This window comes from Pempheris klunzingeri, chromosome 9 (genome assembly GCF_042242105.1).
Source record: "Pempheris klunzingeri isolate RE-2024b chromosome 9, fPemKlu1.hap1, whole genome shotgun sequence".
NCBI lineage: Eukaryota > Metazoa > Chordata > Actinopteri > Acropomatiformes > Pempheridae > Pempheris > Pempheris klunzingeri.
The window spans coordinates 456,847-480,490 of record NC_092020.1 but is presented as its reverse complement, the minus strand read 5'-3'; the positions used below and the strand labels follow the sequence as shown (position 1 = coordinate 480,490).

The window sequence follows — 23,644 nt, the reverse complement described above, 5'->3', positions numbered from 1 at the left end:
GCCTGAAAGAGAAGGAGCCAAAAAAGAGAGAAACGGAAGTTGAGGAGATTGCAAGGAACTCCGTTTCCCATGAGCACAGACAGAGAGGAGATGAAGGAAAAAAGATGCAAAGGAAGGAAAGAGCCTAATGCAAGGAAACAAGGTAATGTGCGACGAGGGAGACGCAGACAGGATTCTACTAGTGAATCTACACACACGCACACAACGAGAGACGAGAAAGAGAAAGAGAGAGAGAGAGAGAGAGAAAGAAAGAAAGGAGTGTAAATTGGCGCAGGAGTTGAGGCCTGCTGTCCTCAGTGGCTGTGTGCGGTGCCTAATGAGGCAAAGGGATGTAAAAACAGACAGCCGTAATGAGATGGCTGATGGACACGCTGTGGAGAAAGACACACGCACATACTCAGTACACACACACACACACACACACACACACACACACACACAGGTACAGAGATGAATAACAAAATTGGAGACACACCCAGAGAGAAAAGGTATGCGAGAGAGAGAGTTGAGGAATGCTCTGAATAGAGACAGAGAGGCAGAGGGAAAGAGACAAGACGCTGAGCAGAGAGGGAGAAGGAGCACAGAGGCAAAGAGAGAGAGAGAGAAAAGAGAAAGAGCTTGAAAGAGAGTGGAAACGATGCATTCTTAGAAAACAAATGTAGCATAGCGCTGCGGAGAAGGGTTTTTAAAGAAGAAAGGAGACATTTGGAGTAACCTAATGCTCTGTTCCATACGTGGTGTAAAGTCGGAAATTCCAGCATCTTATTAGGAAAAATGCAGTGGAGTGATCCTTCAAGTCAGATTCCTACTTTGTTAACCGCAAACCATCTGGAACAAATTATTTGATTACATCCACATATAAACATGGCTGTAACATAAAGATTTAACAGCTTTACATCATTTTCAAGTCAGGTTTGATTTTCAGCGTTGGCCTTTGTGTCTGGTAAATTATCAAATATACTACTTAACCCTATGGAATGTAAAGTTTATAGCTCTCAACTTGCTGATGAAGCCAAATGTCACTAAAATTACATTAGCAGCTTCAGCGGAGGCAGCATTTTATTTTGGGTAAGTCAAACCTTGTGGGCATACGCATGTTGATTTTCCAGGCTGGAAGAGTAGAAATAATAGAGGCTGTAATGGGCCTGTGGAAGTAACTGGGACTTTTTGACCTTCAGCTGTGAATGGAACAGAGCATTACGTGAGGGAAAGAGTAATATTTGAAGCTGTGATCGTGAGGCCACATTAAACAAGCACTCCAGCAATTTTGATATTGCACTTCCATTAAGTTAAACTGCAAGAGAAAGTTTATATATATATATATATAAAGACTTGCAAGAGACAGATTATATATCACTTAGGTTAATTGGTGATTCTAAATTGCCCGTAGCGTGAATGGCTGTCTGTCTCTAAGTGATTGGCTGGCGACCAGTCCAGGGTGACCCCGCCTCTCGCCCAATGTCAGCTGGGATTGGCTCCAGCCCCCCTGCCACCCTGAAGGATAAGCAGTGTAGACAATGGATGGATGGAGTGGTCAACATTGATAGAGAAGAGGCTGAGTTTTCCTGTGTTACAATTGCTTGTATGGGTAAAGAATACTGCATCGTACTCTTCCCACAATGCAATGTGTGCTTTTGAAATGTATCTTTTGTTAAACCCTCCCTGTCGAGTCAATGGCCACATATCTGAAACTCAAAGCCAAAACTGAGACTTGTCAAGTGATGCTTCTCGTATATTTACTTCAGGACTATTATCACTATCAATGCTATATGAAACGTGCTCCTGACGGACTGATTTATATTCTTTTCTCTTGCACGGTACTCTGACATGCACTGAACCCACTAAAAACATCTCTAGAGGTTCATCTTGATAAAATAGCATTTGCTCCTAAAAAATATTGTCAACATAATCAGTGTGTGATACAGTTGGGGAAGAAATATTTAGACGGCGTACTTAAAAGTAGCCATAATGCAATGTAAAAAAAATCATTCTACTTCCTTCTTTACCAAAAGTATAGTAGTAAAAGTGGTATTATAAGCAAAGGCAACCACTTTTTCTTTTTCTTATTTATGCAGAAAGACATGATTGCATATGTCTGATAACAGGCCTTCTGCTCCTAGTAGGCTCCATCAACAGCAGCTCACTGAAATAAATGGTCAACAGCCACCTGAAGTAAACCCAGACTAGTTCATATATTTGGGACAGATGTGTGATGATTGCACTTATCAATAGAAAGCCTGATAACGTGGGGATCGGGTGAATATATCTACAACGAATGCAGTTTTCTGTTAATAGACCTTGAGTATGTGTCAGTGGGGTTTAGTTCCTGGAGTGAAGGATGGAGGTGTGGCAGGGAAGAGTGTCAGAGTGGGGGACACGAGGGAAGACAGGGAAAAGTTTTCCTTCAGTGACTTTCCCCTCCATGTTTAGGATGCTCCCTCTACACTTCAAAAAGGATACAGAGTTGCTAAGCAACCACCAAACAAACAGAGTGTTCTGTTGTTTTCTCAGTTTAACCCTGTCTGTGTGTGTGTGTGTGTGAGAGTGAGAGACTGTGTGTGTGTGTGTGTGTGTGTATGCAGTCTTCATCTTTCTCGTCTGTCTGGCTACCTAATGGTATTTCTGCCTCCGTCTCTCATTCGGTAACATTTGTCTCACTCCCTCGTTATCTTGGCAGGCTGAAGTATACGTGGGGAAGCGACACACAACGACTGTGTGTGTGTGTAGCTGTGTTTGTTTATCTGACATGACATGGACACTTGGGTGGGTCAGTTCACACTTGGCCTGATCCAGCCCGTTTCCTTGACAACTGTTAGGCCAATTAGGGGCGGTTGACTTCCAGGTGACCCCAACACCACAAGTTCCACTCTAATGAGACACACACACAAACACACATGCACAGAGGCACCGTAGTGTCCGTTCAGTACCAACTTTATCTTTGTGTGTCTTCGCGCACTTTAACACTCGCATGCAGTTGAACACTTCACACACAGATGGACAGATGAGGCATAGTGATTCATAAACCCAGACACACCCACATATTTACTGAAACGTGCTTACCAATGCATGTGCACATAAATACCCACACTCACAACACACAGTTGTTTGTTAACAACTTTACAGGCATGTCTGTCATTAATGCTGCTGGTTCTGAGGGGCGACGCCAGGCGTCCTTACTTTACCACCCAGGCTACAGGTAGCAAGTAGCCTAGATTTGTCTGTGCGTGTCGTAAGTAATGCAGGACTAGAGGTCAGCAAGCCACAAAATCATTATTATCAGATTAATATCTCAGCCAGGGTTTGTCACTTAACTCTGCAAGAGGCAGGATGAACTGAATTGAGAAGGTGGGAGAGAATTGGCAAAGGGGGAGCAAGGAGTGATATCAAAGGCACAGTAAGCATTAATTGTTTGAATGTATGATTCAAATGTGTTACTTTAAAATGAATCATTTATTTATGTGCATCATAATTGGATCTATAGGTCTGTTTTGCTCATGTTTACAAACAAAGCGTGTCTGAATAAACCTTTGAGCAGCATCAGACAACACTCATCACTTCTATGCTGCCGCTGTTGCTTGTTGGGGCAGTTACAGTTACAGGTTAAACTAAAATCTGCAGCATAAAAAGGAAGGACGGCACAGAAGGGAGGGACAGTTCAGACTGAAACTCAAATAGACACACACACAAGTAGTTCTGTCACAGGGCAGCAGGAGGCTGCTACTTGTAATCTGCACTTTATTAGCAGCTAACGCCTCATCCACAGGTTCACGCCTACAGTAAATATTACAACGATGCCTTATTTATCGATTGAAATTACATGTAAGATAAGAAAGTGTGCATTTCTGTCTAGATTTGTCAAGTTTTTCTCTTTCTTTCATTCATCTTTCTCACTACACGGTAGTAATAAGCTCAGAAAGGCCTAAAATGCGTTCGAGCTAACAGCTCCACAGTGCTTCATACACTGAGCTCATGTGTTTTAATCAACTCATCATGGAGAGTGTGCTTTAATTCAAAAGGCAATTAAAATGTGTTGGGAAACAATCTGAAAATATGCATTAAAAACACTCTCAGCTGCTGATGAGACAGAACTGAGTCATCAAATAAAATCTGGCTAGAGCGCCACATAAATTAGATAAGACTCTGGACAGCTTTTCAACGTCTTTTTGTCAACACACATGGGAATATTTAAAAACCTGAGACCCAGAATTTGAGCTCCCAGTCTGACAGTGCTCCTCGCATATCTGTGACACTTCCAGCTAACAAGGTGTCTATTATTACCTGGACTACCTCTCCATTCCCAGCTCTTCCTACCACATATTAATATGACTGCTCGCTGCCTCAAGGAGCCTTGGTAAAGACAAGACTGAGCAATCTGCACCTCTTTCAGACAGCTCTTACAGAAATGAGGCTTATCGGATAGTAGAGGTGCAGACAAAACACAACTCAGTAAACCAGTATGCATCATTAAAATTAAACATGCACACACACACACACACACACACACACGTGAGCGCACACACCCCTCCCTCCTCAGCGGTAACTATTCATATCCTTGGAGAGTGTGATTAACACTTTGCTGCATATCCCTAAAGGTCTCCATTAATTGGTGAGACAGACAGGTAGACAGACAGATCACTGTTGGCCACAGAATCTATCACCATGATGTTCTCCACAGGAAGATTACTGCACAATGGCCTCCACTTGGCATTTGGCACAAAGCATCACAGGATTTACCACGTACTACGTTGTTGCTACACAACACTGTTGTTTTCAAGAGCCAATATCAGCCAGACACAATGTGCAGAACTGCCTTGCGCAGTATTTCTCCTCCCCTTCCCTCTTCCATTTCTTGTCTTCTTTTTTTTGTGCTTTATCAATTCATTTCCTCCTCCTTTCTTCCTTTCTTTCTCTCTGTGTCTTTACCCTCACACTCAGTTGTAATGGTCTTGCATTTCTGGTTTGTTTTTTTCTCGTTTGTGCTGTGATCTCCGTCCAAATCCCATTCAATATACGTCACACACTACTAGTTCTTGTCTTTCAAAATAAAAGATCAGTGAACCACTCCTATAATTTAGTCTGTATTTATTCTTTGTAGAAATGTTTGTAAATCTACGTACAATGCCATTCTTTTTTCATGTACATGTAATCATAATATTAACAATCAACCAATGTAGCCTGATAACTGCTCTCTCAAAATGAAGAGGGCAGTTCATCGGAGCAAGGGTCCGGCAACATGTCCTCCAAACTTTTTCATGAGAGTTTTCTGATCTGAGTCCACTGTAGATCAGATTTGGTTAAGACAACAAAAATATTCTGGTTAAGATTTGGGGGAAATAGTGGCCATAATTTAAAGAATCCAGCATTGATTGTTGTTAGGAAAAGACATGCAAGCAGCAGTCTCATATGTCGGAGTCACACACTTTGTTAAAAGAAGCTGAGGGCAAAGGGTCAAACGTCTCGTTGGATAATGAGAGTCTGAGTGATCTTACAGGTAATGAGCTCAGTCAGGATTCTCTTAATCAGTTCATGTGTGGTGATGGTGTGTAAACATGGAGAGTGTGGGGTTTCACACAAGTGTTCCCAGCTTTAGCCCGTGTCCTTCACATGTCCTCTACTAAACGTTTTTTTTTTTTTTTACAATAAAGGTGAAGACGGCCATTTGTCCAAATTTGCCTTTAATCCATCAGTCTCCCCAGATCTTTTTAATATCTTTCCAGTCAAAGAAATCATCATCTCATTTTATCAAATCCTCATTTTCTGATTTTTTATTGAGTGAGAGACAGGAGGAGGAAGTATAAAGAACTTCTGGTGGTCCTGGCAGTCCTTTTTAATTTTTACATTCTACATGTTTATTTGTGTGTTTGCTCATATATTTGCATGTACATTCACATCCATTGATAGACTGTGAGATGGTTAATGAATAATTAAGTCACATGGTTGGACCCATTATTGTACATTGATGTTACTGAACAAAAATACTGCGTGGGGAATGAAGGTAAACACATGGGAAAGGAGTGGGAAGTAGAATCACCAATACACACGTTTAACTCAACATACACATTTTCACACACTCATACACACTTTGACACTCCCATTGAACTTGGCAGACAGGATTTAGTGGTTTTCTGTGGGAGCGCTTTGATGTCCTGCAGACAGCAGTACCGCCCCCTTATCCTCCAAAACACACACACACACACACACACACGCACGCACGCATGTACATGCAAGACCAAACTGTCCACCTTGACCCTGAACTCACTTCAAACAGACAAACAGAAAGACAGACAAAGGCAAACAGTAGGGGATGAAGATGCAGATGCATTATAAAAACACCATAAATGAATTATCAAATGAATTAAGGGAGTTAAAATAGACTTTGAGATCCAAAACATACATTGTAATTTGTCTGAAATGCCAGTGCTTTATTTATCCTTTGAAGGTGATTGTACATCAGCGTAACAGCTGCTGCAACAAAAGACAGAACATCACTTCTGTTTGTAGGTGTATTGAAAGTGTTAACATGGACACGCATACAGAAGCCTCTCTGTCAGACACACTCAATCCAGCCTGGAGGTAAGGAGGGAAATTAGGAGGAAGAATTGAAGGAGAGAAAAACAGATGGAAGAAAGAAAAAATACTGGGGTGAGAGAGGAGGCATCATGGCATAAAAGTGTCAAGACACTGCCCTTATTTCCTCCTAATATCTTTTTCCAAAGGATAAGAAAGGCAATAAAGGGAAGAAAAGAATCCTTATCTTTCTGTATGTGGCGAAGAGGCCATACATTTACAGTGACTTAGAAACCTGTCCTACATACTGAACGATGCCTTTACAGGGCACCTGTGGCAACTACATACACTCAATTATCTCTCTCCCTGTCCTGAATATACCTTATATGTCTTCTCAAATATCTCTGTCAAAAATCTGTGTTGTCACTCATGTTATACTTGGAAAGTTTTTTTAACATCGTTGAGGATTTGTTGCCATAAACTACCCGAGTCAGGGAGGAGTAACAATGCAAAAGAGCTCAGCGTAGAGCGACTCAGTGCTACTGAGAGACTAAGAGTGAGAGGGAGACGGAGAGGGGAAGAAATAAAACAGAGAGAGAGAGAGCGCGCACACCCATCCTGAAGTGAGCAAAGCAAACTTTCAAGAAGAAAGTCGCCCAGATGCCACGCGTGGGAGGCAGCCCTTATTTATTTATTTCTGTTTATCTGGCTGTCAGTAATTTATTCCGAATGCGCTGTTTAAAATACTCCTTCTCCCTCTGTCTCTCCATTGCTTCCCCACAGATTAGAGGGGGGCTGCGACAGGGCTGCGAATTCCCTTCTCCTATATTGTCTAACAAATATCTAAAAGGGGAGGCAGAGAGCTGAGCGGCTCTTCTTCTTTCTCAAGCGCTGAGCTGAGACAAAGAGGTGTGGTAGGATTTGTTGCTGTGTGCTTGCACCTGCTTAACAGTCAGAGATTGGTTCCTTGCGCAGTGGGTCGGCAATACAAGCAAAAGCAAACAGGAGCACACACACACACACACGAATGCCTGCATGCACGCGTACAAATGCGTGCAAACAGCACTCTCACCACAGGTTTAATTTGCAAAGATTAAAGTCTGCAGTGTGTTCACTGTCACACCAACACACACACGTACACATATGTGCACACACACACACGTAACTGGGAGTTTGAGTACTTGGCTAAGTGTTGTTGTGGCCTGAAGCATACTGCCTGCTGTTTCTGCAGCTCTCTCTCTCTCTCTCTCTCTCTCTCTCTCTCATGATGAATGATGACATGACACAAAGCCTGATGAAATGATATGTAGGAGCCTCTTCAGAGCCCTGGGCTCACCTAACACACACACACACACACACACACACAAATGAAATCTCATCATATTCAAATAGAGAAGAAAGGATTACCCGCGGCTGATTGCTGGATGAGAACATGTAGGAAGGGAATTGAATCCTCATTCAGTTTGTGTTTGTGCATGTGTGTGTGCGTGTGTGGGTTACCCTGTTCCTTTGACCTTTCCCATTTAAAGATGTTGTTTTTTTGAGAGACAGACAAGGGGTGCACATAAAGATGCATTTATAAGTATGTGTGATAGCATACTGTGTGTGTGTGGTGTGATACCTGAGATGTAACCTTAAATGTCATTAATTACCATGGTGTATTTGTATCTGTGCGGGCCACCAACACTTACAATGTTCATGAGTGTGAGCAGGTACTTTTGGACATGCTCCTTCCCGTGAAACTGGACCACTGAGTCGTCAACGCCCAGCAGCACCTCGATGTTGTAGGCCCTGTCCAGGCTCTGTCTGCGCATTCGTCCTGCTCGTGTGTGGTTGATGCTCTGCTCCACGCCGCGGTACAGAGACTCCAGGTCCATCAGACCACCGAGATCAGCACCTAGAGATAGAAAAACACACACAAGTTTTGCAGTGAACATATGCAATGACACTGGGATATTTCAGGTGTAAAAAAATGCCAGATAATCTAAAAAAAGACCCAAACTTCTTTTGTTTTTTATTTGGAATGTATAACTGATTGAGATGTTGGTGTACAACTATCATTAAACAGCATCAAATTCTTGACAAGAAGATAGTACTTTAATAATGGAAGCATGTAATCTGTGATAAAGTGTAACCAGCCAGACGCTTGGACAAGCACCAGGTCAGCCAGCATTATTCAGAGGATTAAACTTGATTTATCTGTTGTCACAAACCAGTGTTTTACCAGCTAAACTAAAGCAAGACTAAATCACACAATCTCTGTAGATCTGTACCTTGGTGTACTCAAATTAATTTAAACATTTATTCATGTACAGCACAATTAATGCAGGTCATATTGTTGTGTATTATCCTGTGTCTTCATTGCTACCTCACCAGCAGAATTGTCTTGTTAATCTGTCTGCAAGTGTTTGCATTCTCTCAAATCGGCTCAGCTGTGCGTCTCCACATGTCTGCCTCTCTCCACAGCATTAACGCTCTGAACGCTTTTGTCGTGTGTTTAGCGTGTGCGCATCCATATGCACATGTGTACTTCTTTGAGCCCTTGCATGTTGATGTCAATGTGTCTGTCTCCGGTTTGCTTTCCAAGACACCAGTTGACAGAATCGAGCACGTGTGTCCCCTGTTAGCGGTGGTAACGGTGCGGCTATCCTACACAGATCCTCTCCTAATCAACCAAATATTTCTACTCCCATCTGAATAAAAGCAGCAGATGGTGCTTGCTAAACACATGGATTAAGACAGTTCCCTCACACAGGGGCTGCCCACCCTGCTCCTTTCTTGGCTTGCTACATGCTTGAAAAAATGCAAATTACACAAGAAACTTAATTTGAGGTTATTCCATTGGAAAGTTTGCAACTTAAAGCAGCCTTGAATTGTTAAGATCACTAATCACTTCTCTGTTTTTGCCTACAGGCATGTCAGACAGTGTGTTGTTACATTTGAGAGTCCTTGTCTCCTAAATAACAGTGCGAAGTTTAAATGTCTCATCTGATCCTGTTTTTTTTTTTTCTTGGCAGAGAATCAGAGTCGGTGAGGATACAGAAGATAAATTGTCCTGTCTCCAGAGCCAAGGCCATCTTCCCTTCACTCGCTGTCCTCCCTCGACCCCCCCACCTCCCCTCATCCTCCTGGTATGTAGACACAGCATTGCCTTGCTTGCATGGAAGCTGTGGAGGGCCCAGTCATGCAGTCTTGAACATGTGGTCTCAGTGGATTCAACAAAGAACTATCCACCCTGACTCCAGCCAAGGCCTCCCACAGCCAAGGATGACACACAACACCGCTCATGGAGCCATGAGTGTGTGTGCAAGTGTGTATGCAGGTGCTTGTGTGTGAGCACTGTGTGGACAAACATTTCCAATTGGGCTATAAATCACTGTTCCAACAGGAGCTTTAATTTAGCTGAAGCTTGGGTGTGGGGCAGACTAACTGTAATAGATATGCCATTTTTGACTGTGGAGGTGCAGGGTGGTAAGCTGATTCAACTCGTGGCAAGCAGGGACAGCTGGAGCTCCAGTGTTTTGACACATACAGTTAGAACAAGTGTTGAGTGGAGGGAAAAGAACAAGATACATGAGGAAGATTCAGGGAAGACAAGGGGAGAGAATGAGAGATCTGCCACCTTGTCTCCCAATCAGCAAGGGGCATCCCACTTTCCCACTCCCTCTTATGTAATGTTTCCAAGGCAACGGGCTCATGGGTAAAACAACGGCCGCGTGGCTAATATTGGCTCCTGAGTCGCTAGCAGAATGAATCTGGAAGTCTGAATATGATCCCATATCTGCCCACATTCCTGTGAGTGACAGAATACCCCCCCCCCCCACACACACACACACACACACACACAGAAACAGAGGACTGGGGGGGCAAAGTATGAGAGGAGAATTTTTGCAGCACATACTTTTGTTATGTTTCATGGCTTGTATCACACACATACACTAAGCTTTACTTCTCCTTGTTAGGAGAGTGAGCTGGATTTAAAGCAGTGCACTTCACAACCCTTGGCTCTTCCTAGTTATAGCTGCCTTTAACGAGCCTGATGTCATAACCACACCATCTGCTTTTAAAGACAGGTCCAGATATTTTTACCTTTTGCTTATGTAATGTTGAGACAAAACACAGGAAAAACACCATTGTGTTCTCACTTTTAACTCTGTGCCTTTCGCAAAATTGCAGTGCCTTAAAAACTGCGAATGAGACAATGCGGAGACATTGCATAACACCGGGCCACAGCTGTATGATGAGTGGAGGGAATAAGGTAGACATAACCCAAAGTGACTCTGGCAGAGGGTAAAACAAGAAATGACTAAAACCAGCGGTTGCAGGGGGCTTGACCAGGTGGCGAGCTCGCACTATTTAAACCTCTCTGTTTCATTGCACCTCTGTCCTTGCTTACATTTTGCTAGAACACTATTTTTCTTTTGCTTCAGCTGTTTTTGAGCAAGTTTTTCAGAGCAAACTGTGGAAGAATAAGGTGCAAGAAAGATTGAGGGAGGCGGTGAGGGAGGTGAGAGGTAGAGCTGGGGGGTGTGATGGATGAGAGAGAGAGATGAGAAGAGACCAGAAGGACCTTGGGTGCTGTGAGTTCCGCTTCAAGCTATTGTAATGATAGAGAATATCACTCTCTTGCAGAACATCCTAGTCTGTCTGTGTGACTGCGAGTGAAGCATCAGCCATGTTTCTCACCACAGTGGCTCACATTAGCCTCTGAAACCTAACAGTTATCACTCCCAAACGTACAGACGGGGGATTTATCTGGAAAAAATGTTCATTTTTCCTCTCATCATTTCAGTCCCAAACCTCCTCCTCCTCCTCCTCCTCCTCCTCCTCTTCCTCACCCTCTTACCTGCATGCACACACACAGCCCTTCATGGCCCCTCCTATCTGAAACTTTCCGATCCTTTTCCGGTCCTAACAAAACATTCTCAATCCTCATTTACATTTTTGGTGTATATCCCAATATAGACCGTCCCCCCTCCACCTCCACCATCACACAAACACCCCAACCCTACATGGCCACCTCCTGACACACACCGCCCTCTCTCTCCCAGTATTCTCATTCAGGTGGAGTATAGACAGCGGCCTTATTAGGAGACAAAGGTTCTTTGTCTTTCAACCTTTGCAAAATGTCAAGAATGTCTAGTTACTCGTTGAGAGAGAGAGAGAGAGAGAATGGTGATGATAATTCAGGTCAAGCCGCATCGCTAGTCTTTGGTTTGAGGTGACTGTTTGGCAGTCAGATGTGGCGCACCACTCTGCTTCTGCATTCAGGAGCTCTAGTTGTATAATGACTGGCTTTGACCTTACAATGGTCAGCTCTGACCAGCCTGTAGGTGCAGGCATGTAGGTGCAGATTTCGATGAGTATACATGTTACAGTACGCATGTTTCATGGATCTCCGACACAATAAAGTAACTGTCGCTTATTCATAACACAGGGCCTCATGAATGGTGATTTATGCAGCCAAGTAGACTCTGTAAATACAGTGTTTACGCAGGCATACACACATTATTGACAATGATCAGATCTGGTGTGCGGAAGTGAGAAAGTAAGCTGGGTTCTGTCTCTGGCTCACTTTTGTCATTCTCTATACTAATATTTCTGCCATTTTTCATGTGTACAACCAAGTATGACACTATCAGTGACCGGAGAGACTGTCGCCGTGAGCCCCTCGCTAAAAGTGCAAGCCTGGCAGAGCCCAGCCTTTATCCACAAGTGTAGTCTAAAAACTACATGATGAAGTCTTACATGACTTTAAAGTAAACACAATTAAGTCTTAGAACATTAAGATCGGTGTTAAGTTGTGCGGTAAAGTGTGGTTAGGTCTACTACATTACATAGGATTCTGTGATTTAAATGCACTAATATGTATTTATTAGTTATGGGAAGTCTAGGAAGAAAAAAGTCCTGGCTTTAGGAATAATGAGAGATTATTTGCTGTATTGGTTGTAGGAATGTGGGAGTTAATAGTTGCCTATTATAAAATTGTATCATGTTAATAACATGAAAATGTTGGTATACTCAAGAGACTTTGAGGGTGTCTCTGCCTACACACATAGTCCTCCCTCAGGGGTGCTTAAAATCTTTAGCGTTATTGTGTATTACGGTTATGTTGAGTGGCAGCAGGCGGTAGTAGTGGTGTTGGGACAGTGAAGTCATTAGTGCTTACCTGAGTTCAAGGCTGTCTGTCCACTGGGAGGCACAATTATCCACACGTGAACTAATTTACTTACAGACACGCCTTGGCCACATAGCTCAGGGCATGGACATTTTGTGTCCCCGGTGACAGCTTTATGGGCTGCCATGGTGATGAGTGGCTTGGACAGCGGATTGTTAATGCTGCTGCTAGCGTCTGGGCAGGTAGCAACATGCCACACTGTCCCACACAATGTCCCCATACTGAATGCTCATTATTTCTAAGCTGCCATATGACAGTTGTAAAGGCTACAGAGTGTGGAACACACTGTGAACTATGCTTCCCATAATCAGACTTCCGTTAATTATTTAGATTGGCAATCAGCAATCTAATTTTACATGGACAGCTCCCTAAAGACCATAATAATTATTCATACATCAAGCATTGAACTTTGCCCATTTATTAATAAGCGCTTTAGGTTAGGGCTGTTTATTTTTAACTGTGATTTCTATAATGCTGATGAGATGTTTTGCGTGGTCGAGCCTCGGCTGCGAGCTTCATGTCCAAAGATCCATAATATTTAGAGTGACGCATTATACGTATTTGTGCTCCCTGAAGTGGAGCAGAGGGCCATTTTTAATATTGCATGAAGCAGCCTTTATCGTTAACAGGCAAGAGGGCCACCTATACTCACCGCCGCTCGGTCTGTCTGTGTGGATTTCTGATGGTTCAGGAGACAAGGCAACCTTTAGCTCTCCCCTCTTACATAACTGTCTGTCTGTCAGAATCACACAGGGCTGTTGGCTGCTGGGGAGGTGCTGTTGTGCACACTGATTCCTCCTGTGTCCTGCTGTACCATGTTTCATTAGCCACTTTTTTTCATAAAGTCTATAATGTATGCAGAGTTACCTACACACTCATATTGCAAAACCAACAAATGAAATAAACTCTACTGTGGTTTGAAACTGTCTCACTCATGATTGCACATGTTGTCACAAATGAGCCTAAATTGGGTAGCTATATTTCTCTCAAGCCGCAAGGACCCAGCGAGTCCTCTTGTCGCGTCAATAATTACAGCACATGTAAACATTGCAAACACATCTCAAAACACAGTAATCCAATCATTGCCATCCACAGAGGCAATATTGTTGGCAAAGATCAATCATGTCCCCAAACTCTCTCTCTCTTCGTTCCGTGGTTGGATCTACAGTGCTCGATGTAAACTGGAGAGCCTTAGTGCCCAATAAGACAGCAAAGCCAGGCTGATATGGGGCTTACTGAAGGTCTCATCCAGTCTGAAACTGACCTGTCTGTGTGCCTGTCTGCCTGTCCTTTCCTGTGTCTGTCTACATCTGCCTCAGAAAGCCAGACATTTATAAAGGTCTCTTATGAAATCAAAAAGTAGAAAAACATCTCCAGTCATAACAGGGCAACGAAGATAAACACATAACAGCACCAGTATGCAGACTACAGCGTATGCAGACAAGACACATTCTTCATCTGCATCTCTTATCAGCGTCTTATCAACCTCCGATGCCTGTTTACTTTGAGAAAACTTTGAGAAAAATTTAGTGTTCTGCAAGTTCACACTTTGCTCAGTTCAATTCACACCAGTTTAAATGAAGTTGTTCACATTCACAGTTGACAAGTTCACAGTCCCAAAAAGTGAACAGGTTCATATTCATTTCTTCCCTCGTTTTAAATGAGGTCGCGTGTCCCTTACAAAACGCAGTGAGTTTGACTTGGGTGGACCTTTGTGGCTGTTGGCTCGTGATTTTACCTTAATGATTTCTTGTGCTCATCATTCATTCACAGATATGACTGGTCTGATGCCTAAAAGAAATTTGACCTTCAGATTTTTTTTTTCTGTAGTTTTTTTTGCCATACGAAAAATGTGAGATTCTTTTTTTCATTGGACTGCATTGACTTGCCCCTGAAATATACAGTACAGGCCAAAAGTTTGGACACACCTTCTCATTCAATGTGTTTTCTTTATTTTCATGACTATTTACATTGTAGATTCTCACTGAAGGCATCAAAACTATGAATGAACACATGTGGAATTATGTACTTAACAAAAAAGTGTGAAATAACTGAAAACATGTCTTATACTCTAGTTTCTTCAGAGTAGCCACCCTTTGCTCTGATTACTGCTTTGCACACTCTTGATGAGCTTCAAGAGGTAGTCACCTGAAATGGTTTTCACTTCACAGGTGTGCCTTGTCAGGGTTACTTAGTGGAATTTCTTGCCTTATTAATGGGGTTGGGACCATCAGTTGTGTTGTGCAGAGGTCAGGTTGATACGCAGCCGACAGCCCTATTGGACAACTGTTAGAATTCATATTATGGCAAGAACCAATCAGCTAAGTAAAGAGAAACGAGTGGCCATCATTACTTCAAGAAATGAAGGTCAGTCAGTCCGGATAATAGCAAAAACTTTGAATGTGTCCCCAAGTGCAGTCGCAAAAACCATCAAGTGCTACAACGAAACTGGCTCACATGAGGACCGCCCCAGGAAAGGAAGACCAAGACTCACCTCTGCTGCTGAGGATAAGTTCATCCGAGTCACCAGCCTCAGAAATCGCAAGTTAACAGCAGCTCAGATTAGAGACCAGATGAATGCCACACAGAGCTCTAGCAGCAGACACATCTCTAGAACAACTGTTAAAAGGAGACTGTGCGAATCAGGCCTTCATGGTCAAATAGCTGCTAGGAAACCAGTGCTAAGGAGAGGCAACAAGCAGAAGAGATGTGTTTGGGCCAAGAAACACAAGGAATGGACATTAGACCAGTGGAAATCAGTGCTTTGGTCTGATGAGTCCAAATTTGAGTGACTACCTCTTGAAGCTCATCAAGAGTGTGCAAAGCAGTAATCAGAGCAAAGGGTGGCTACTCTGAAGAAACTAGAATATAAGACATGTTTTCAGTTATTTCACACTTTTTTGTTAAGTTCATAATTCCACATGTGTTCATTCATAGTTTTGATGCCTTCAGTGAGAATCTACAATGTAAATAGTCATGAAAATAAAGAAAACGCATTGAATGAGAAGGTGTGTCCAAACTTTTGGCCTGTACTGTACATATGAACTGGCTTCAGCAGAACTGGTAGCTGTATGGAGACTGTATAATATCAGTCTCAGTACTCAGCAAGGTAAATTTGTAGGTATTAAACATCAGTTTTAAAAGCAGGGGTGCCTACATCCATACATGATTTCATCTCTAGCTTCTGCTGCTATCTTTCCTCTGTTTCACTTCTGTCCTCAATCATATTCAAAATTGCATTAACTGGCATGTTGGGCTTACTGGGAAGTAACAGAGATCTTGAGTTCTTAAGTAAAACGACAACAAAACAAAACAAATATTAAAACTCCTGGTTTCCCCTGTCCTTCCTGCTCGGGTACTCATTTTTCCTTCACCCATAGCCCCCAGGAAATGTCCTGTCCTGTCCTGTCCTGTCCTGTCCTGGACTTGAAGTGCTCAAAGAACAGCCAGCACCAGCCACCTGAGACACCCAGCACCACAGTTATTATGACAGGCCAGCCAGCCAAACATCTGTCAGCCTGAGCACTGTAGGGATGGAGGGAGTGGAGGAGGCGCTGGAGGAGGAGGGGATGGGGAGCAGAAGAGGAGAGAAATAAAAGTGGAGAAAGGAGAACAGCAAGCAAGTAATGAATTGGAGGCACCACATGCACAAGCACTATTTGTTTTTAATGATCAAATTGTCCTACAGAACATTGAATTGCTTTGATTTCTCACTCTGGCCTTCATTTCGGATTCTTGACTTTGGACATTTTGGATGATTCTCTTTTAATTTTGCAGTTATACATTAGTTGGCTGTATTTCTATTTTTTTAATTAGCACCTTTGGGCAGCTTCTGAAATCAGCTGATTTGCAAAGGTTTTCTAAAACAGCCAACTGACAATTAAACAGACTATTAACACACTATAAACAGGACATATTAAAATATGCTAGGGCAAAAGGCAATAACTTGGTGTTAAAGCTTCAAACTGCCAACGTGCAGTGAAACAGAGGTGCTGAACGAGTGTGTCAACAGTGTAGATATTATAGTCGCTCCTTTTTTTATCTACATCCCCCTGACTTTTTGTCTCTTCACTCATTTCACATTTTCTAAAGAGATAGATCAAAGTGTCATGTTAACACCTGGGTGATCTGACCAGACAACCACAGGTGGACCAGTAAATACTTGTCCTACAGACAAAGCAGGTGGGAACAGCCAAATAACAAAAGGTGCTACAACAGCTCACCTGTGTGAATGGCCAAACAGGATACAGGTGTCTCAGTCTATAAGCCTGCTGACCAACAACCACCTACAAACTTTCCTTCAAGTATCCTTCTCTCTTTACATTGATCTCTGTCTCTGCTTCCTTCATTAAATGTACCTCTGAACGTGTTTTTGAAAGGGTAGATATGGAGTAAGAGTGGGTGAGATGAAGTGAAAGTCTATCTTAAGGTGTGAGACAATATGTATGCAAATGTTCTCTCCAAGCAGTTCACCAGCGGAGCTGAGCCCCGGCATGCCTGCCATAGGGGAGGCAGGATAAGGATTTATCATCCAATATCTCCTCATCATAAATAATAATGATAAACACGTAAGCCGGGCTATAACATGGTTATACACCCATCTCTAGCCCAGCTACATAACCAGGGCAGTAAATCAGCAGAGATATTGTAATGTTTCAAGCAATTAAGGCATGAAGTATTTGAAGACACTAAAGACTTGGACAAAGGGAGGTGAATAAAAGTGTTCTAGCATTTCAAAAACTGGCATGCACTTACACCAAGAGATATTACTGCCTAGTCGGTCCACAAACACACAGATGGAGTTCATTTGAATTGCACAGCGCTAGAGCCAGACGGGAGAGAATTAATAAGGCACTACAGTGTATCAGTGTTACTAAATTGGCAGTGTTTCATAACAAAGTCTTTCAGAGCAGTTATCAATTAGAAACAATTAAAAGAGCCATTCATCATTCTTACAAAGCTGGCTGCATACAGGGAGCAGCGCTGACAGCAAAGCTGATAAAATGTAATCAAAACCATAATCAGCCAGCACTCCTTCACAGAGGCTAATGCTGACATAGCTGAGGTATGTTTATGTAAAGATCACACCTCCAACCAGCTCCATTGGACAGAACGCACCGCACGTCTATCAAGCAAACACATGGCCACTCAAGCAAAATCTGTGCAGAAAAAGTGACAACAGGGGAGAAAAACAGGATAAGAACAGGTTTAAAGTCAAGCTGTGAAGAAGCTTCAAAACATGCTAAAGAAATCACACAAACAAGTCCATTCTTGGGCCCTTGGCAGTCGTCAGTATGGCATGTGTCTGCTTGACTTTGAAGCCATGTGCTGGTCTATCTCTGTTCTTTCTGTTGATTGACACACCGTTTCCTGCATTGCTTCTTTCCTGGAAAACCCTCGCAAAGGCTTCCCATATTAATGTCCAGGTTATCACTGCTTTGTTGGTAACCAAGGTAGATAGGATCTTAATGCAAAGATGCACTTGGGGAAAGCAATCCCTATTCCATGCACAATATATCTCAGCACATCCAACTTCCTCAGCTCTCAGTTCCCCTGAGGCGATCCTGATGGCACAGGGTGAGGCTACCACCCCCCAACCTCCCAGGCATATGGCTAATCAATGCAGCCTCTTCCGTGCAAAGGTAACTCTATACTTGAGTAGGGAGGATAGGGGAGCTACCAGCACGGCCTCCCTGTCTCTCTATCCTAATGAAGCTCCCAGGTAATCAAATCACTGTACACACAGGCAGATGGCCAATAAAGGAACAACCACCGGGGCTCTTCGATGGGATCATGACAAAGTTTTTAAACTTACCAATGAGTCATTTATCCTCTCTCTGCATCTGTTTAGCGTGACCAAAACTGACTGAACACGTGGCTACATGAGTTCAAAGTGCTCAATGTGTCCTTTACAGCATTATCATTGATGACGTTTTATGCAGAGACGCTTGAGAAAACACGATAACATGATGATCCTTACTACATATAGCTGCAGATTGGACTAACTGGTTGTAGAGTAAAAGGACTTATTTCAGACATCCAGCAGTTTCTGGTGGTTTAAGTCCTGTTAATTCTTGACGTTGACAAGTCAGGGCCCCCTACAGCAGTGCCAAGCCCTTCCACCACCCAAATGACCAGATGACCTCAACTGAATAGACCTTTGTCACAGAAAACATTATGATTTGTCAACACTGGTGTAACTAATGCATGGCAATAAGTAGGTCATTCATTTTAACTCGTTAAAGCTGACAAGAACTGCGTTTGGAAACTCTTGTCATCGCGGTAGAATTGACTATATTGAACTCAAAATCATAATAAGGCTCATGACTCTTGAGGCCCCAGGCCTCTGACTGAGGCCAACATTTTTTAAGCTCACGTCTCTAAGCATCAAGAACTCAACTCAGAGAGAAGAGAGGGGATGGCTCCTCCTCACTCACATGTTTGAGTTAAGCTGATGAGTTTAATTACTTTCCTTACTAGAAAGTTGTCTTTACTTCCTTTGACTAAGTAATAAGCAGAAATTAGGTATGGTCATTATTTTTTAAGTAAGGTGACATTTTAGACATGGTAATTCAGTCAAATTCAAAATATGTAGCAGCCTGTCTATTGCTCTTAGTTAACTGCCTAAAAATTCCTATTCCCAAAAAAGGACATACTGTAACTGGTGGTTTGGGAACTGGTGTCAATATTATATTATAACATGGACAATATTATGAGCAGGTGAAGCACTTCCAAGGTTTTGATGGGTTTGAAAGACTCCCTGTTGAGTCACAAAAGGTTAGCTGCTGCAATGAAACACAATAGAAAGGCAAAGAAAAACTATGTGCATAAAAACTTCAGGAGCGTTGAGTTACAGAGAAGTTAAGCTAAGGGAAGTGAGGTAATTATGATATGTCTTGAATTTGCTACAACACTGATTTGCACCTCTAACTGATGTCTCACCATAGCAACTGTCGGCTCATAGGTATCAAACTGCTCCAAGCAATTTATCATATACCAAACTGACAATAAAAAAATGTAATTTCTCAGTTCACATTTTTATAATCAATCTATGACTATAGCTTTTGTAGCTTCTGTAATGTGATGTGTAGCATTTGTGAGTATAATATATGGGCTGAGATTTGATATAAATGTGATTGGATAACTCAAACATGGCTTCAACCACATTCTTCGGAAATGTGAACACATTTTTGCCACTTGATATCTACTTAAAGGCATATTCCTAAGGTGCTGCTCTGCTTAGTTTAAATTGCATAGGAAGAGAAAAGAGAGGCATTTTGATATATTTGGCACATCCAAAGATGGAACTAAACAATTATCACACAGAAATGTGATTAGAAATGGGGAAATGTATCTTTATTTAAATGAAATTTTAAGGTGACCCTATAGTATTGTTAAATTATCCAGGATATTTCCATGCTACTGTGAGAAAGTTTTGAAAGTAAATCAAAAGTTGATTTACAGTGGGGCATGTTTACTGTGACTCTGTCTGGAATGGTGTAGTGACCCACGTCATTCCCCAAAGTTTTGTCAAATGAAAATCGCATGATGGACTGACTGTTATTATGCTGATCCGTGGGGGATTGTGGGGGATAAAAGATTTTAAGTTGAACTATTTTGTATGGATAGCGGCAGTGTGATCTCCTTTATGTTGTCTAAACTAATCCCATTCATAGAAATAATCCCCTCCATATTATAGGATTCACCATTAACTAATTTCCTTTCAATCAATGTGTTAACAATGACTCAATCAGAAAAACTTGGCATTATCTCAGGGCAGCTGTTGGCAGCCATACAGACGACAGGCTCAGGGAGGGCGAAACAGGCTGCTGTATGTCCTCCAGCTAGATTTAATAAAGAGAGGTTATTATAAAGGAATATTTTCCCTGCTCTCCCAATCTAGGAACTGGCAGTAAGACCTGTCTCATTCTCCTCGCTCTGCAGAGCAAGTAATGCCCACTAATCCTAGACACAGAGAGAGGCTGTGGGGACGAGAGACAGAGAGACACAGAGAGTGAGGGAGAGAGAGAGGGAGAGAAAGAGAGAGAGACAGAGAGAGGGAGAGAGAGAGAGAGAGAGAGAGAGAGAGAGAGGGAGAGAGGGGGAGGGCAAGAGAGAGAGAGAGAGAGAGAGAGAGAGAGGGAGGGCAAGAGCTAATGTCATTATTTACAGTTTTTATGTTAAGTCCTTTCTTCAACCATTCACACCGTCACTCTTAGACCCCATTATGTTGGTCTGTGTGTGTGTGTCCGTGTGTGTGTGTCTGTGTCCATGTGTGTGTGTCTGTGTCCATGTGTGTGTCCATGTGTGTGTGTGTGTGTCCATGTGTGTGTGTGTGTGTCCATGTGTGTGTGTCTGTGTCCATGTGTGTGTCCATGTGTGTGTGTGTGTGTCCATGTGTGTGTGTGTGTGTCCATGTGTGTGTGCTGTCACCAGAGCATGCCCAGTGTGGAGGACTAGACACAGACCAAAGAGTCGCAATCCCCAGCAGTGTTCATTTAGAGGGGTTCACGCTGGCAGTGTGGACACACACACCACACACCACACACACACACACACACACACACACCCACCACACACCACACACACACACACACACACACACACACACACACACACACACACACACACACACACACACACACAATTGGAGGACAAGGAACAAAATCGGATTCCTTTGTTTCGGTCATCCTCTCCCTCTCTGTTTAAAAGAGTAATATGTCTCCATCTCTGTCTATCCTATTGTAATGGAGTAGGTCTCACTACGCTGCCTGAGGAAATTGCCTTATAGTCCCTCTGCCCCTCTTCTATATGTGGACACACACACACAAACAGACCACACACACACACACTCTCATGGCGGTGGCCCCAGTGACACTGCTTAAATATTAATGACCTGGTTCTCTCTCATTAATAATAGCTGCAGCGCTGATTACATTGTGTGTGCGTGTGTGTGTATATGTGCATGCTGACGTGTCGTGGATGTGTGTGTGTGCACATATGGAAGTGTGCCTACTCACAATGTGTGAGCCAAGTATTTGTTCTGCCTGTCACTGGCATATTACACTGAATCAATCCGAAAGGATTACTGACATTGTATTACTGAGGTGAATTAAAAATGATTGAATTACATAACAGTGAGAATGTTAAAGGTTAATATATGGTGATAAATCCATTGTCGGTTAGTGTCAGTGTGTGTGTTTCAGTGTGTGAGAAAGAAAATACAACAAGTGGGTAAGGGGGGTGTATGGATAATATGAGCAGACATGCATGATACTACACACATGAAAAAGAATTAAACATGGATAAGCAACACACACAGATGCAAATGCATGGACTTACAAATATACAGAAACACCCACACAGACGGGCATTCGCTCAGTTAAGCCATGCATGAGGCGTGTGAGATGCAGCTGGCTTAAGCTAGCTTAGTAATGGACACAGCACACACACACACACACACACACACACACACACACACACACACTGGGGCCAACAAAAAGCATGAGTAGATATCGGTATCCATTGGGTTGTAATGGAGAACTTTGCGTCCCCCTGCTAAGAATAGCAATACTGTAGCCATGAAAGTGGAGAGAAAGGGAGGCTGCGGGTAGAAAGAAGGGTGTGATATGACGAGCTGTGTGTCCTTTGGTGATGATGAGTCAGCAAATTACATTAGCTCATGTGGTAAATGGAGAGCAATCAGAAAAAAGGTATTCACCAATTTCAAAATTCTGTTGGCATTGGATTGAAACTTACTGTTATATTGATTTGTAATTATTTGGTTGTTAAGTACTTATTTAAAATGCAAACACTGATTAATATCATAATATCATCAACAGTGTTCTATAAATAAGTGTTGATTATTCTGCCTTTATATGACTGGACAGAAAGTGTATATCTGCTCCCTGTGTGTGTGTGTGTGTGTGTGTGTGTGTGTGTGTGTATACTGTATGATGGTGTGTGTTCCCTGCTGTGTGTGTGTGTGTGTGTGTGTGTGTGTGTGTGTGTGTATACTGTATGATGGTGTGTGTTCCCTGCTGTGTGTGTGTGTGTGTATACTGTATGATGGTGTGTGTGTGTGTGTGTGTATACTGTATGATGGTGTGTGTTCCCTGCTGTGTGTGTGTGTGTGTGTGTGTGTGTGTGTGTGTATACTGTATCATGGTGTGTGTTCCCTGCTGTGTGTGTGTGTGTGTGTGTGTGTGTATACTGTATCATGGTGTGTGTTCCCTGCTGTGTGTGTGTGTGTGTGTGTATACTGTATCATGGTGTGTGTTCCCTGCTGTGTGTGTGTGTGTGTGTGTGTGTGTGTGTGTGTGTGTGTGGACATATGCGGCCATCGAGCCTACAACATTTCCCATTTCCTTGATGAATTACATCTAACTGAACTGAGACAGGGAGGGAGAGGGAAGAAAAGAAAGCAGTGGAGAGAGAAAGAGAAAAGGTAAGCAGTGTTTATAGGGTAACTGAATACACTGTTTAAGAATTGAAAATAAGCAGTGTCCCGCAATCTTCTATCACTCTCACACACACGCAAACACGCATCTCTTCAAATCCATACAACATACGCTCCCTTATCCTGCTTTTGCCCATCTTTTCAGATCATCCTGCTCCTCCTCTCCCACGTGACCGACACCCTTCTCGCAACCAAGCCCTCCTCCACCCCTGAAGCAGAGGCACAAGTCAGTCTCCCGCCGACCCCGGGTCTCTCTGGCCCTGGCTGTCGGTACTTGCATTGTCTGCCTACGGCTAATGGAAATCATCTTATTAGGGCTGTGCTAACGTCTGCTCTGGATTCCTGGGACACTCCAGCTGCCCTTATTTTAATTGGCTGACTATTAATATTTCATTCGTTTAAATACACCACATCACCTTTCTCATGGCTGACTGACCCCGTGGCTGACTGCTCGGTATGTCAGACGGGGAATATAGATGGGGGAGAATTATTTTCACAGT

General features: G+C 42.8%; 2 protein-coding genes across 2 annotated transcripts in view; both read right to left on the bottom strand.

Annotated features, from left to right (window-relative positions):
• LOC139206915 (A disintegrin and metalloproteinase with thrombospondin motifs 2-like) overlaps positions 1-23,644 on the bottom strand; it is a 108,095-nt gene that overhangs the window by 18,676 nt on the left and 65,775 nt on the right. The window contains exon 4 of the mRNA XM_070836529.1: positions 8,199-8,404. Within this exon, the coding sequence (XP_070692630.1) occupies positions 8,199-8,404 (206 nt within the window). The remainder of the gene's footprint in view (positions 1-8,198; positions 8,405-23,644) is intronic.
• Positions 1-23,644, bottom strand: part of LOC139206917 (putative monooxygenase p33MONOX) — a 128,414-nt gene that overhangs the window by 44,120 nt on the left and 60,650 nt on the right. The window lies entirely within an intron of this gene.